Source organism: Puma concolor, unplaced genomic scaffold, assembly GCF_028749965.1.
Source record: "Puma concolor isolate L17-30 unplaced genomic scaffold, mPumCon1.1.hap2 unalloc_scaffold_27, whole genome shotgun sequence".
Classification (NCBI taxonomy): Eukaryota; Metazoa; Chordata; class Mammalia; order Carnivora; family Felidae; genus Puma; species Puma concolor.
Window position 1 is genome coordinate 429,438 of NW_028240233.1, and position 12,997 is coordinate 442,434.

Below are 12,997 nucleotides of genomic sequence, written 5' to 3' on the forward strand. Positions count from 1 at the left end.
TTCTACTAAAACTCATCCCTTCCCAGTATCATTACAAGGCATCACCACTGGAGTTTGTCTTGTGATGTCTTTGTCTAGCTTTCGTATTAAGGTAGCACTAGCCTCATAGAATGAATTGGTGTTTTTTCCCACTTCTGTTTTCTGAAATAATTTATGTAGGACTGATATTATTTCTTTAATTATTTGTAATAATTTACCAAAGAAGCCATCTGGACATAGTCCCTTCTCTCTGAGAAAATTTCCAATGCTAAATTTTCTTGTGTGTTGCAACACTATTCAGATTTTCTGTTTCTTTTTTATTCCATTTTGGCAGCTTGTGTCCATTTTGGAATCTATTTCATGTAAGTTGTTTAATTTCTGGCATAAAGTTGTTCACAGTATTCCCTCTTTAGCCTTTAAATTACTGTTAAGTTCAATGGGTTAATCCTTTCTTTCATTACTAATTGTAGTCATCTGTGTCCTCTCTCTTTTTTTCTTGGCTAGTCAATTTTGATGATGTTTTCGAAGACTAAATGTTTGGTTGCATTGAGTTTCTCTGTCATTGTTCTCATATCCTCTCTAATCTTCATTATTTTCTTCCTTCTGCTTGTCTTTGGTTTGGCTTGCTCTTACTTTCCTAGATGAAGATAAAGACTTAATTATGGATTTGAGATCTCTCTTCTTCTCTAACATAGTTATTTAAGGCTATAAATTTTACTTTAAGCGCCACCTTCACTGTGTCTCATGTATTTAATTTTTATTCAGATAAAAATACATTCTAATTTCTCTTGTAATTTCTTCTTTGACTCATGGATTACTTTGAAATGTGTTGTTTGATTTCAAAATATTTGAATGTCTCGGATTTCCTTTGGTTGTTCATTTCTAATTTAACTCTGTTGTGGTCAGCGAGCATACTTTGCATGATTTCAGTCCTTTGAATTTTATTAACACTTGTTTTACGATTTAGCATACAAGATAATCAGACGCTCTTTGGAGTCTCCAAAAACTTCTAACAGTGTAAAGGGATTCTGTGACCAAAATATTTGTTTTAGAGCCTTTTTTTTTTTTTTTTTTTCCTGATAATTCTAACACTTGAGTCATCCAAGGATTGGCATGTGTTGATTGCCTTTTCACTTGATAATTGATCTCATTTTCCTAACTTTTTGTATGTTAAATAATTCTGAATTGTATCCTCAACCTTGTCAACTATTTTGTTGTGTAGACTCTGGGTCCTTTTAAAATTCATTGAACAATGCTGGTGGGTTTTGTTTTAGCAGGTAATCAACTCTGAGATTCAGAACACAAATTCCATCTCCCATTTCTCTGGATGGTTCCAGTCTCAGTTCATTCTACAAAGCTCTGTTTTACTGCTATGGGTCTGTCTGCATGTGCCACTTGGGTTAGTCTGAGACTTGGGCCCTGGTTTAAATCTTAATTCAGTTCTCAAAGCCATTGCAAGAATGCTTTCTTTGTATCTGTCTCATGCATGCACAACTCAAAAGTGAGCCCAAGACTTTTACAGATTCATACACAGAATTAGGGGATCCCTTTCTCCATTGTTCTCTCCTCTCTGGAATTACCCCATATTTTCCAGCCTGAAGGGGCCTCTTTTCCAGGTTTCCCTGGTCAAAGAGATGGAGTTTTTAATCAGTCTTAGCTTCCTGCTCTGCCTTGCAGTTCTGTGATTGGGGCCCCACCCTCAGGACAAAGCCATTAGGGAAAAGAGAAAACCAAAACAGAAGGCTCACCCCCGTTGCCAGTCACTTCTGCAAGTTTTGGTTCTCTTCTATAGTCTAGTGTTGTTGCTTTTTGTGTTTTCTTTAGACTTTTAGTCTAATCATCAGGAAAAATAGATTGTAGAGAGCTGATACGGCCATGGCAGAATCAGAATCAGCCTCATATTTCATTATTTAAAAAATATATATTCTTTAAAATTAAAAAAATTAAAAAATATATATATGTAAATAATACTTTCACATTTTAGCATGTGAATCAGGATGCATCTTATAATTGTTACCAATCACATAGTAGAGTTATTACATTCTTGTCATTGAGTCTGCATTTGTGAATTTGGTTTTAGCCTGTCACTGTGGCACATTACCACTTTCAGTTGTGTATTGTTGGTACCCCATGCGTTGAGTTTAATTGCTGTTTAAAAACTTCTCCAAAAAAATTGCGCTGTCATTAAGAATTGAAGGGAAAGTTGTGTATACAGGAAAAGCATGGGAACAGTGGCAAAGTATAAATTTATGATTAGTGAAGAAAACATCTCACCATTGGAGGAAAGACCACAATTCTGTTTTTCAAAATTTTATTGCAAAGCTACAACAAAATGCTTTTTGGACCTAAGAAAGAAAGAAACCCACAAGTAGAAAATCTATACTACCTGTTGTTAATGATGCATACACAAAAGAATTGCCTATGATACACCATACAGTGTAAGTGAAGGCAAAAGAAACTGCCAAATCCCTCACAAAGGTAAAATAAAGTTCCAAGCAATGAGGATGGACATCAGACATCAACTTGTCAAAATTTCTTGTTAACTTTAATTGCACCAAAAAGAATGAAATAGGAATAAATTTAACCAAAGAGGGAAAAAAATCTGTGCTCTGAAAACTATAACACATTGGTGAAAGAATTTGAAGATGACACAACAAACAAATAGAAAGATATTCCATGCGTAGGGATTGGAAGAACAAATATTGTTAAAATGTCCATACTATCCAAAGCAACCTACAATTCAGTGCAATTTACCAAAAGCGCGTTCTACAAAACTAGAAAAAATAATCCTAAAATTTGTTTGGAACTGCAAAAGACCCCCAATAGCCAAAGTAATCTTGAGAAAGAAAAACAAAGTTGGAGATGTCACAATTCCATATTTCAAGATCTACTTCAAAGCCATACTAATCAAAACAGTATGGTGCTGGCATAAAAACAGACACAGGGATCAAAGGAACAGAATAGAGAGCCCGGAAATAACCCCGTGATGATATGGTCAATTAGTCTATGACAAAAGAGGCAAGAATATACAATAGAGAATAGACAGTTTCTTCAACAAATGGTATTGTTGGACCATTTGTCCGGAAAACTAGACAGCTACATATAAAATAATGAAACTGGACCACTCTTTAATACCATACACAAAAATAAATTCAAAATGTATTAAAAACCTAACTGTGAGACGTGAAACCATAAAAGTCCTAGAAGAGAACACAAGCAGTAATCTCTTTGATATCAGCTGTAGCAACATTTTTCTAGATATGTCTTCTAACACAAGGGAAACAAAAGCAAAAGTAAACTATTGGGACTACCTCAAAATAAAAGCCTTTTTTGCACGGTGGTGGAAACTATCAACAAAACAAAAAGGCAACCTACTGAATGGGAGAAGATATTTGCAAATGATATATCCAATAAGGGGTTAATATCCAAAAAATATGAAGAACTTATACAACTCAACACCAAAAAAAAAAAAAAAAAAAATCTGATTTTTAAAATGAGCATAGGATCTGAATAGATACTTTTCCAAAGAAGTCATACAGATGGCCAAAAGACACATGAAAAGATGCTCAGTATCACTCATTATCAGAGAAGTGCAAATAAAAACCACAATGAGATATCAACTCAGACCTGTCAGACTGGCTAAAATCAAAACAATGAGAATAATAAGTGTTGGTGAGGATAACAATTGTTGGTGAGGATGTAGAGGAAAAGAACTCTTGTGCACTACTGATGGGAATGTAAATTGGTACAGCCACTATGGAAAACAGTATGGAGGTTCCTCAAGAAATTAAAACTAGAAATACCATATAATCCAATAATTCCACTACTGAGTATTTACCCAAAGAAAACAAAAATACTAATTCAAAAAGATAGATGCACTCTATGTTTATTGCAGCATTATTTATAATAGCCACAATATGGAAGCATCCTAAGTGCCTATCAATAGATGAATGGACAAAGAAGACACACACACACTGGAATATTACTCAGCCATATTCGTCAAGAAAGATGAAATCTTGCCATTTGGGACAACACAGATGGACCTAGAGGGTATTATGCTAAGTGAAGTAAGTCAGAGAAAGACAAATATATCAATTCACTCACACGTAGAATCTAAAAAAAAGTCAATAAACGAACAAAAAAACCAATCAGACCTGTAAATACAGAGAACAAACTGATTGCCGGAGGGGTGGGGATGTGAGTATTAGCAAAATGGATGCAGAGGAGTAGGAGATACAGGCTTCCAGTAATGGAATGAATAAGTCATGGGAATAAAAGACACCGTATAAGGAATATAATCAATGATATTGTAATAGCGTTGTATGGTGACAGACGGTAGCTAGACCTGTGGTGCTGTGGCATCACGTATAAAAACCTATCCGATGACTGCGTTGTACACCTAAAACCAATGTAGCCTTATGTGTCAACTACTCTCAAGAAACATTTTTAATTTCTTGTTTGCTTTCAATAAAAAACTCTAATGGAGCCCTCATCTAAGAAATGCTGTGTCACCAGTGCTGTTGATAGCACACTGGACAATATTTTGGAGACAAAAGCAGACACCAGTGATTCTGAGTTGAAGAGCTGAACAGCAATTTAAAAGAATTAGATTCTAAATATGAAATTATAGTAATTGCAAGTGTATCTCACATATTTTTATGTTTGCATAAGCATGACATTTTAATTTTTTTTAATTTTTAAATTTTTTTTAATGTTTCTTATTTATTTTTGAGAGAGAGAGAGAGAGAGAGAGAGAGAGACTACAAGCAGGGAAGGGGCAGAGAGAGAGGGAGACACAGAATCTGAAGCAGGCTCCAGGCTCTGAGCTGTCAGCATAGAGCCCGAGGTGGGGGGCTTGACCTCACAGACTGCGAGATCTTGACCTGAGCCGAAGTCGGACGCTCAACCAACTGAGCCACCCAGGCGCCCCTGCATAAGAGTGATATTTTAAAAATCGGCTTAACTCTAAACATCATTCAATGATATAAAATAAATTTTCTAAATTATAGGGAAAAAAAAGGAAGTTAGCCGATTTCCAGGCCTAGATGATTTTCATATTCTTCTTACAGTTTGTAATCTATCTTTTACAATAGGACATATGTATATTTAAAATACTTTGCTTAAAGGCAACAACCTCTTTGACCTCAGCCACAGCAATTTTTGCTCGACACCTCTCCAAAGGCAAGGAAATTAAAAGCAAAAATGAACTATTGGGACCTCATCAAGATAAAAAGCTCCTGCACTACAAAGGAAACAATCAACAAAACTAAAAGGCAACCGATGGAACGGAACGGGAGAAGATATTTGCAAATGACATATCGGATAAAGGGCTAGTATCCAAAATCTATAAAGAACTCGCAAACTCCACACCTGAAAAACAAATAATCCAGTGAAGAAATGGGCAGAAGACATGAATAGACACTTTTCCAAAGAAGACATCCAGATGGCCAATGGACACATGAAACGATGCTCGATATCACTCATCATCAGGGAAATACAAATCAAAGCCACACTCACGCTGGGATACCACGTCACACCAAGTGATCAGAGTGGTCAGAGTGGCTAAAATGAACAAATCAGGTGATTATAGATGCTGGCCAGGCTGTGAAGAAATGGGAACCCTCTTGCAGTGTTGGTGGGAATGCAAACTGGTAGAGCCGCTCTGGAAAACAGTGTGGAGGTTCCTCAGAAAACTAAAAATAGAACTATCCTATGACCCCCTGCTAGGAATTTCCCCAAGGGATACAGGAGTGCTGATGCATAGGGGCTCATGTACCCCAATATTTACAGCAGCACTTTCAACAATAGCCAAATTATGGAAAGAGCCAAAATGTCCATCAACTGATGAATGGATAGAGCAAATATGGTTTATATATACAATGGAATACTACTTGGCAATGAGAAAGAATAAAATCATGCCATTTGCAGCAACGTGGATGGAACCGGAAGGTATTATGCTAAGTGAAATAAGTAAGAGAAAGACAGATATCATATGTTTTTACTCATGTGGATCTTGAGAAACTTCACAGAAGACCATGGGAGATGGGAAGGGGAAAAAAAAGAAATAGTTACAGAGAGGGAGGGAGGCAAACCACAAGAGATACTTAAATACAGAGAACAAACTGAGGGTTGATGGAGGGTGGGGGAGAGGGGAAAGAGGGTGATGGGCATTGAGGAGGGCACTTGTTGGGATGAGTATTGAGTGTTGTATGTAAGCCAATTTGACAGTAAATTATATTAAAAAATATATATCAATAAATAAAATACTTGGCTCGACAATAATAGATACTAATCTCCTAATTTAACTTGTTATTTATGGAAAAGGAAAATTCCTATGTGGTGTATATGGGAAAATTTCAGGCAATTTGATCAGAGTCTTCCATAAAAGTACACTATCTCTGAATTTTGTTTACTCAGCATAACCAGTTTTTCCGAACTCTGAAGTCCTTGAAAGTAGAAAGTGTACTTTAATTATCTTTGTGCCCTTAAGACCTAGCACATTTCAAATATTAGATACGTAATTTGAGGGAAATGGTTCTTCTCTCACAACTTTGCACATCTCCACCTAGGCCACATAAATACATCTTGACCACAATCTTACCATAGTCTTTCTTGAAAGCGTCACAGTTCCTCCTGGAACAAGGGGAAGTAGACAGCCTTGTGAAGAGCTGCCACCAAGCAGTGTCTCCATCTGTTTCCCTATCTACAGGAGACGGTCACAAGGTCATTTCTCATTCATCTCCTTAGTTTCAGTTGAACACAACTTTCCGCCTCTCTCCCTTAGGATAGAGCTGCAGATTTCTGTATAAGTCTATAAAACTTGTTGGGTACCATTTGAGTGAGCTTCCCAGCAGCAGAACGACTCATCGCATGTCCCACCAGTCCACTGTCCAGCTGGTTCCGTGTTGTATTCTGGGACTAAAGTGGCAGAGATCCAACACCATGCTGATCTTACTTCTTGGGTATAAGTAATAAACTATCTTAATCCATTTGGGCTCATTGTCTCATTACCATCAAAATCTGTGGAGATGTGACGAGCCAACCTAGCAGTTTCAGTGGCAATCTTTTGTGATCCTGTTAAATACCATACCTCTTCTTAGGAACTCTTCTTAGGAACTTCTTGACCACTTGTCAGTAACTAATGTATGATGACTAAGTAAAGAGTGGAAAATAAGAAAAAAAAGGGAAATTTGCCTATGATGAGATGAATGAAGTTTTTTAACAATTGCTTCAAAAATACACCAGTCATATGTCACTGGCCATTCCATGATTATCATAGTAATTGAAAAGACTTTTCAAAAAAAATTATATTGGGAATATATGAAAGATTACTTCATTTTTCCTTTTATTATACAATGATAGGTAGGCTTTATGGATATACCATAATTGAGCAGGGTCATAGAACATGGCCAACATCAATAATAGTTTCTTCCAGGTTTATAAAGTAGGGTGAATCTAAACAATTCAGGAGTATAAATTGCCTCTGAGTGGACTCTATCTTCTAGGGCAGGGTCAGCAATGTTTCTATAAAGGTCAAATAATAAATACTTCAGGCTTTGTGGTTGATGTGATCTCTGTCCTACTTCTCAGTAATGTTGTTGTAGTACAAAAGCAGCTGTAAACAATGTGTAAACAAATTAGTGTGGCTGTGTTCCAATAAAATGTTATTTATGGACACTAAAATTTTAAATTTGTGTAAGTTTTATGTGTCACAAATAATATCCTTTTGGGTTTTACAATCATTTGAAAATGTAAAAATGATTCTTAGCTCATGGGCCATATAAAGCTAGGTGGTGAACAAATAAAAAGATACGTGGCAGTGGGCTGGATTTGGCCAATGGACGATAGTTGGCTCACCTCTGATAGGGAATAGGGCACGTCTTCTATCCTAGAATTTCTGAAGAACTGGATTTATAAGTTGAGGATTGACATAGAGCACAATGAAAAGAAGTGGACTTTCACAATATAAGGTTTTCATACTCTGTTTTTCTGAGTCTGCATCATTTTATTATTTTTATCTTTACCTTTTTTTATAGATAATGGGAAGGTTGATCTTGATAAATTGATGGATGGAGTGAAAACTCTTACAGGTGAGAAGTTAATATAAATCTAAGAATATAAGTTTTACTCAAAATTATATTTCAAAGACTTTTATTTCTTTGCTTTTTCTACCATTTTATCCTTCATTTGATAGATCGTTTTTTATCTAATTTCTTAGAGTTACACTTTTAAATCTCTGCATGTTAGTAATAAAATTTAAATTCTGGGGTGCCTGGGTGGCTCAGTTGGTTAAGCAGCTGACTTTTGATTTTGACTCGGGTCATGGTCTGAGGTTCATGATATCAAGCGCCACATGGGGCTCTGCCCTGAAAACATGGAGCCTGCTTGGGATTTCTGTCCCTCTCTTTATCTCTGCCCCTCACTCACTCATTCTCTCTCTCTCTCTGTCTCTCTTTCTCTTTCAAAATAATAAATAAAAATAAATAATTTCAATTGTGTGTCTTGGTAGCAAATTCTTTTTTTTTTTAATTTGACATTAATATATGACACCTCTTCTATGTGGGGGAAAAATATTCTGTATTAAATCAGTGAATAGTAGAGTTAGGACGGAGAGGAAGATGGCGGCGTAGGAGGACGCTGGGCTCACCGCATCCTGCTGATCACTTAGATTCCACCTACACCTGCCTAAATAACCCAGAAAACCCCCAGAAGACTAGCAGAACGGAGTCTCCAGAGCCAAGCGCAGACGAGAGGCCCACGGAAGAGGGTAGGAAGGGCGGAGAGGCCGTGCGTGCTACAGACTGGCGGGAGGGAGTCGGGGCGGAGGGGCAGCCCGCCAGCCAAGCAGAGCCCCCGAGTCTGGCTTGCAGAAGCGGAGGGGCCGGACGGAGTGTGTTCCGACAGCAAGCGGGACTTGACATCTGGAAGGTTATAAGCTAACAGCTCTGCTCCGAGAACAGGAGGGCTGGAGGACAATGGGAGGGAGAGTTGCTGAGCCCCGGGACAACACAGCTCAGTTTGGCGGGGAAGAAAGGCGCTCGCCAGCGCCATCTCCCTCGCCCACCCCCCAGCCAAAATCCCAAAGGGAACCAGTTCCTGCCAGGGAACTCGCTTGCGCCACGCAAACACCCAACGCTGTGCTTCTGCGGACCCACACCTCCGGCGGCGCGCCTGACTCCCTCCAGCTGCTGCAGGGCCCCTCCCAAAGCGGATCACAGAAGGAGAAGTGAGCTGAGCCTGCCCCTCCCGCCCCCCATGCACCTTGCCTATCTACCCCAGCTAATACGCCAGATCCCCAGCACCACAAGCCAGGCAGTGTGCAAGTAGCCCAGAGAGGCCACACCACCCCACAGTGAATCCCGCCCCTAGGAGAGGGGAAGAGAAGGCACACACCAGTCTGACTGTGGCCCCAGCGGTGGGCTGGGGGCAGACATCAGGTCTGACTGCGGCCCCACCCACCAACGCGAGTTATTCAAGACAGCACAGGGGAAGTGCCCTGCAGTTCCGCACCACTCCAGAAAGTATCCAAAATGACCAAACGGAAGAATTCCCCTCAAAAGAATCTCCAGGAAATAACGACAGCTAACGAAATGATCAAAAAGGATTTAAACAATGTAACAGAAAGTGAATTAACAGTAATAGTCATAAAATTAATCACTGGGCTTGAAAACAGTATAGAGGACAGCAGAGAATCTATTGCTACAGAGATCAAGGGACTAAGGAATAGTCAGGAGGAGCTAAAAAATGCGATAAACGAGCTGCAAAATGAAATGACCACGCTTCAGATTGAAGAGGCAGAGGGGAGAATAGGTGAACTAGAAGATAAAATTATGGAAAAAGAAGAAGCTGAGAAAAAGAGAGATAAAAAAATCCAGGAGTATGAGGGGAAAATTAGAGAACTAAGTGATGCACTAAAAAGAAATAATCTACGCATAATTGGTATTCCAGAGGAGGAAGAGAGAGGGAAAGGTGCTGAAGGGGTACTTGAAGAAATCATAGCTGAGAACTTCCCTGATCTGGGGAAGGAAAAAGGCATAGAAATCCAAGAGGCACAGAGAACTCCCTTCAGACGTAGCTTGAATCGATCTTCTGCACGACATATCATCGTGAAACTGGCAAAATACAAGGATAAAGAGAAAATTCTGAAAGCAGCGAGGGATAAACGTGCTCTAACATATAGAGGGAGACCTATAAGACTCATGACCGATCTCTCTTCTGAAACGTGGCAGGCCAGAAAGGAATGGCAGGAGATCTTCAATGTGATGAACAGGAAAAATATGCAGCTGAGAATCCTTTATCCAGCAAGTCTGTCATTTAGAATAGAAGGAGAGATAAAGGTTTTCCCAAACAAACAAAACCTGAAGGAATTCGTCACCACTAAACCAGCCCTACAAGAGATCCTAAGGGGGACCCTGTGAGACAAAGTACCAGAGACATCGCTACAAGCATGAAACCTACAGACATCACAATGACTCTAAACCCGTATCTTTCTATAATAACACTGAATGTAAATGGACTAAATGCGCCAACCAAAAGACATAGGGTATCAGAATGGATAAAAAAAACACAAGACCCATCTATTTGCTGTCTACAAGAGACTCATTTTAGACCTGAGGACACCTTTAGATTGAGAGTGAGGGGATGGAGAACTATTTATCATGCTACTGGAAGTCAAAAGAAAGCTGGAGTAGCCATACTTATATCAGACAAACTAGACTTTAAATTAAAGGCTGTAACAAGAGATGAAGAAGGGCATTATATAATAATTACAGGGTCTATCCATCAGGAAGAGCTAACAATTATAAATGTCTATGCGCCGAATACAGGAGCCCCCAAATATATAAAACAATTACTCATAAACATAAGCAACCTTATTGATAAGAATGTGGTAATTGCAGGGGACTTTAACACTCCATTTACAGAAATGGATAGATCATCTAGACACACGGTCAATAAAGAAACAAGGGTCCTGAATGATACATTGGATCAGATGGACTTGACAGATATATTTGGAACTCTGCATCCCAAAGCAACAGAATATACTTTCTTCTCGAGTGCACATGGAACATTCTCCAAGGTAGATCACATACTGGGTCACAAAACAGCCCTTCATAAGTATACAAGAATTGAGATCATACCATGCATACTTTCAGACCACAATGCTATGAAGCTTGAAATCAACCGCAGGAAAAAGTCTGGAAAACCTCCGAAAGTATGGAGGTTAAAGAACACCCTACTAAAGAATGAATGGGTCAACCAGGCAATTAGAGAAGAAATTAAAAAATATATGGAAACAAGTGAAAATGAAAATACAACAATCCAAATGCTTTGGGATGCAGCGAAGGCAGTCCTGAGAGGAAAATACATTGCAATCCAGGCCTATCTCAAGAAACAAGAAAAATCCTAAATACAAAATCTAACGGCACACCTAAAGGAAATAGAAGCAGAACAGCAAAGGCAGCCTAAACCCAGCAGAAGAAGAGAAATAATAAAGATCAGAGCAGAAATAAACAGTATAGAATCTAAAAAAACTGTAGAGCAGATCAACGAAACCAAGAGTTGGTTTTTTGAAAAAATAAACAAAATCGATAAACCTCTAGCCAGGCTTCTCAAAAAGAAAAGGGAGATGACCCAAATAGATAAAATCATGAATGAAAATGGAATTATTACAACCAATCCCTCAGAGATACAAGCAATTATCAGGGAATACTATGAAAAATTATATGCCAACAAACTGGACAACCTAGAAGAAATGGACAAATTCCTAAACACCCACACGCTTCCAAAACTCATATATACCCTCATATCCCATTGTATATATACCCCACATTTTCTTTATGTGTCCCTCCATCAATGGATGCTTAGGTTTCTTCCATGTCTTTGCTATTATAAATTATGCTATAATGGATGTGAAGATGTAGTTATCTCTTCAAGACAGTGATTTTGTTTACTTTGGATATATACCCAAATCATAATTTCTGGATCATATGTAGTTCCATTTTTAATTTTTTGAGGAACCTTCATACTCTTCACGTTGGCTGCACCAATTTACACTTTCACCAGCAGTGCACGAGGCTTCCCTTTCTCCCACATCCTTACCAGTACTTTCTATCTCTTGTCTTTTTGATGATAGCCATTCTAACAGGTGTGAGGTGATACGTCATTGTGGTTTTGATTTACATTTCCCTGATGATTAGCGAGGATGAGCCACCTTTTAATGGACCCGTTGGCCCTTTGAATATCTTCCTTGGAAAAATGTCTTTTCAGATATTTCACCCATTTTTAAATTGTGTTATTTGGTTTCTTTGTTATTGAGGTATATGAGTTCCTTATATAGTTTGGATATTAACCTCTTATAAGATACATGGTTTGTAAATATTTTCTTCCATTACATAGGCTGTCTTTTCATTTTGTTGTTGATTCTTTTTTTATTATTATTATTCTCAAGTTAGTGAACATACAGTGTAGTCTTAGCTTCAAGAGTAGAACCCAGAGATTCATCTCTTACATATGACACCCAGTGCTCATCCTGAAAAGTGCCCTCCTTAGTGCCTGTCACCCATTTACCTCCCCTCCAAACCTCATCAACCTCAGTTTGTTCTCTGTATTTAAGGGTCTCTTATGGTTATTTTGCCATGCAGAGAAGCTTTTCAGTTTGATGTAGCCCTACTTATTTATTTTTTATATTGTTGCTTGTGCTTTGTAGGAGTCACATCCAAAAAATCATTGCCAAGAGCAACATCAAAGAGCTTTTTTCTCCGTTTCCCTTGGGAGTTTTATGTACGCTTTCAGGCCTTACATTTAATTCTTTAATTCATTTTGAGTTGATTTTTGTGAACAGTATAAGACAGGGGTCTAATCTCACTCTTTGTCATGTAAATATCCAATTTTCCTAACACCATTTAATGAAGACACTCTTTTCTCCATTGAGTATTCTAGGCTTGCTTGAATATTGTTGGCTTCTGTGTCAAATAGAAGTTGGCCATATATGTATGAGTTTGTATCTAAGCCCTTGATT

General features: G+C 38.3%; 2 protein-coding genes across 19 annotated transcripts in view; one reads left to right on the forward strand and one right to left on the reverse strand.

Moving 5' to 3' along the window:
* Positions 1-12,997, reverse strand: part of LOC147571450 (pleckstrin homology domain-containing family M member 1-like) — a 191,938-nt gene that overhangs the window by 93,286 nt on the left and 85,655 nt on the right. The window lies entirely within an intron of this gene.
* The window catches only part of LOC147571454 (EF-hand calcium-binding domain-containing protein 13-like), a 30,244-nt gene that overhangs the window by 2,298 nt on the left and 14,949 nt on the right, over positions 1-12,997 (forward strand). Inside the window, exon 3 of the mRNA XM_086696417.1 lies at positions 8,016-8,069. Coding sequence (XP_086552543.1) covers positions 8,016-8,069 — 54 coding nt within the window. The remainder of the gene's footprint in view (positions 1-8,015; positions 8,070-12,997) is intronic.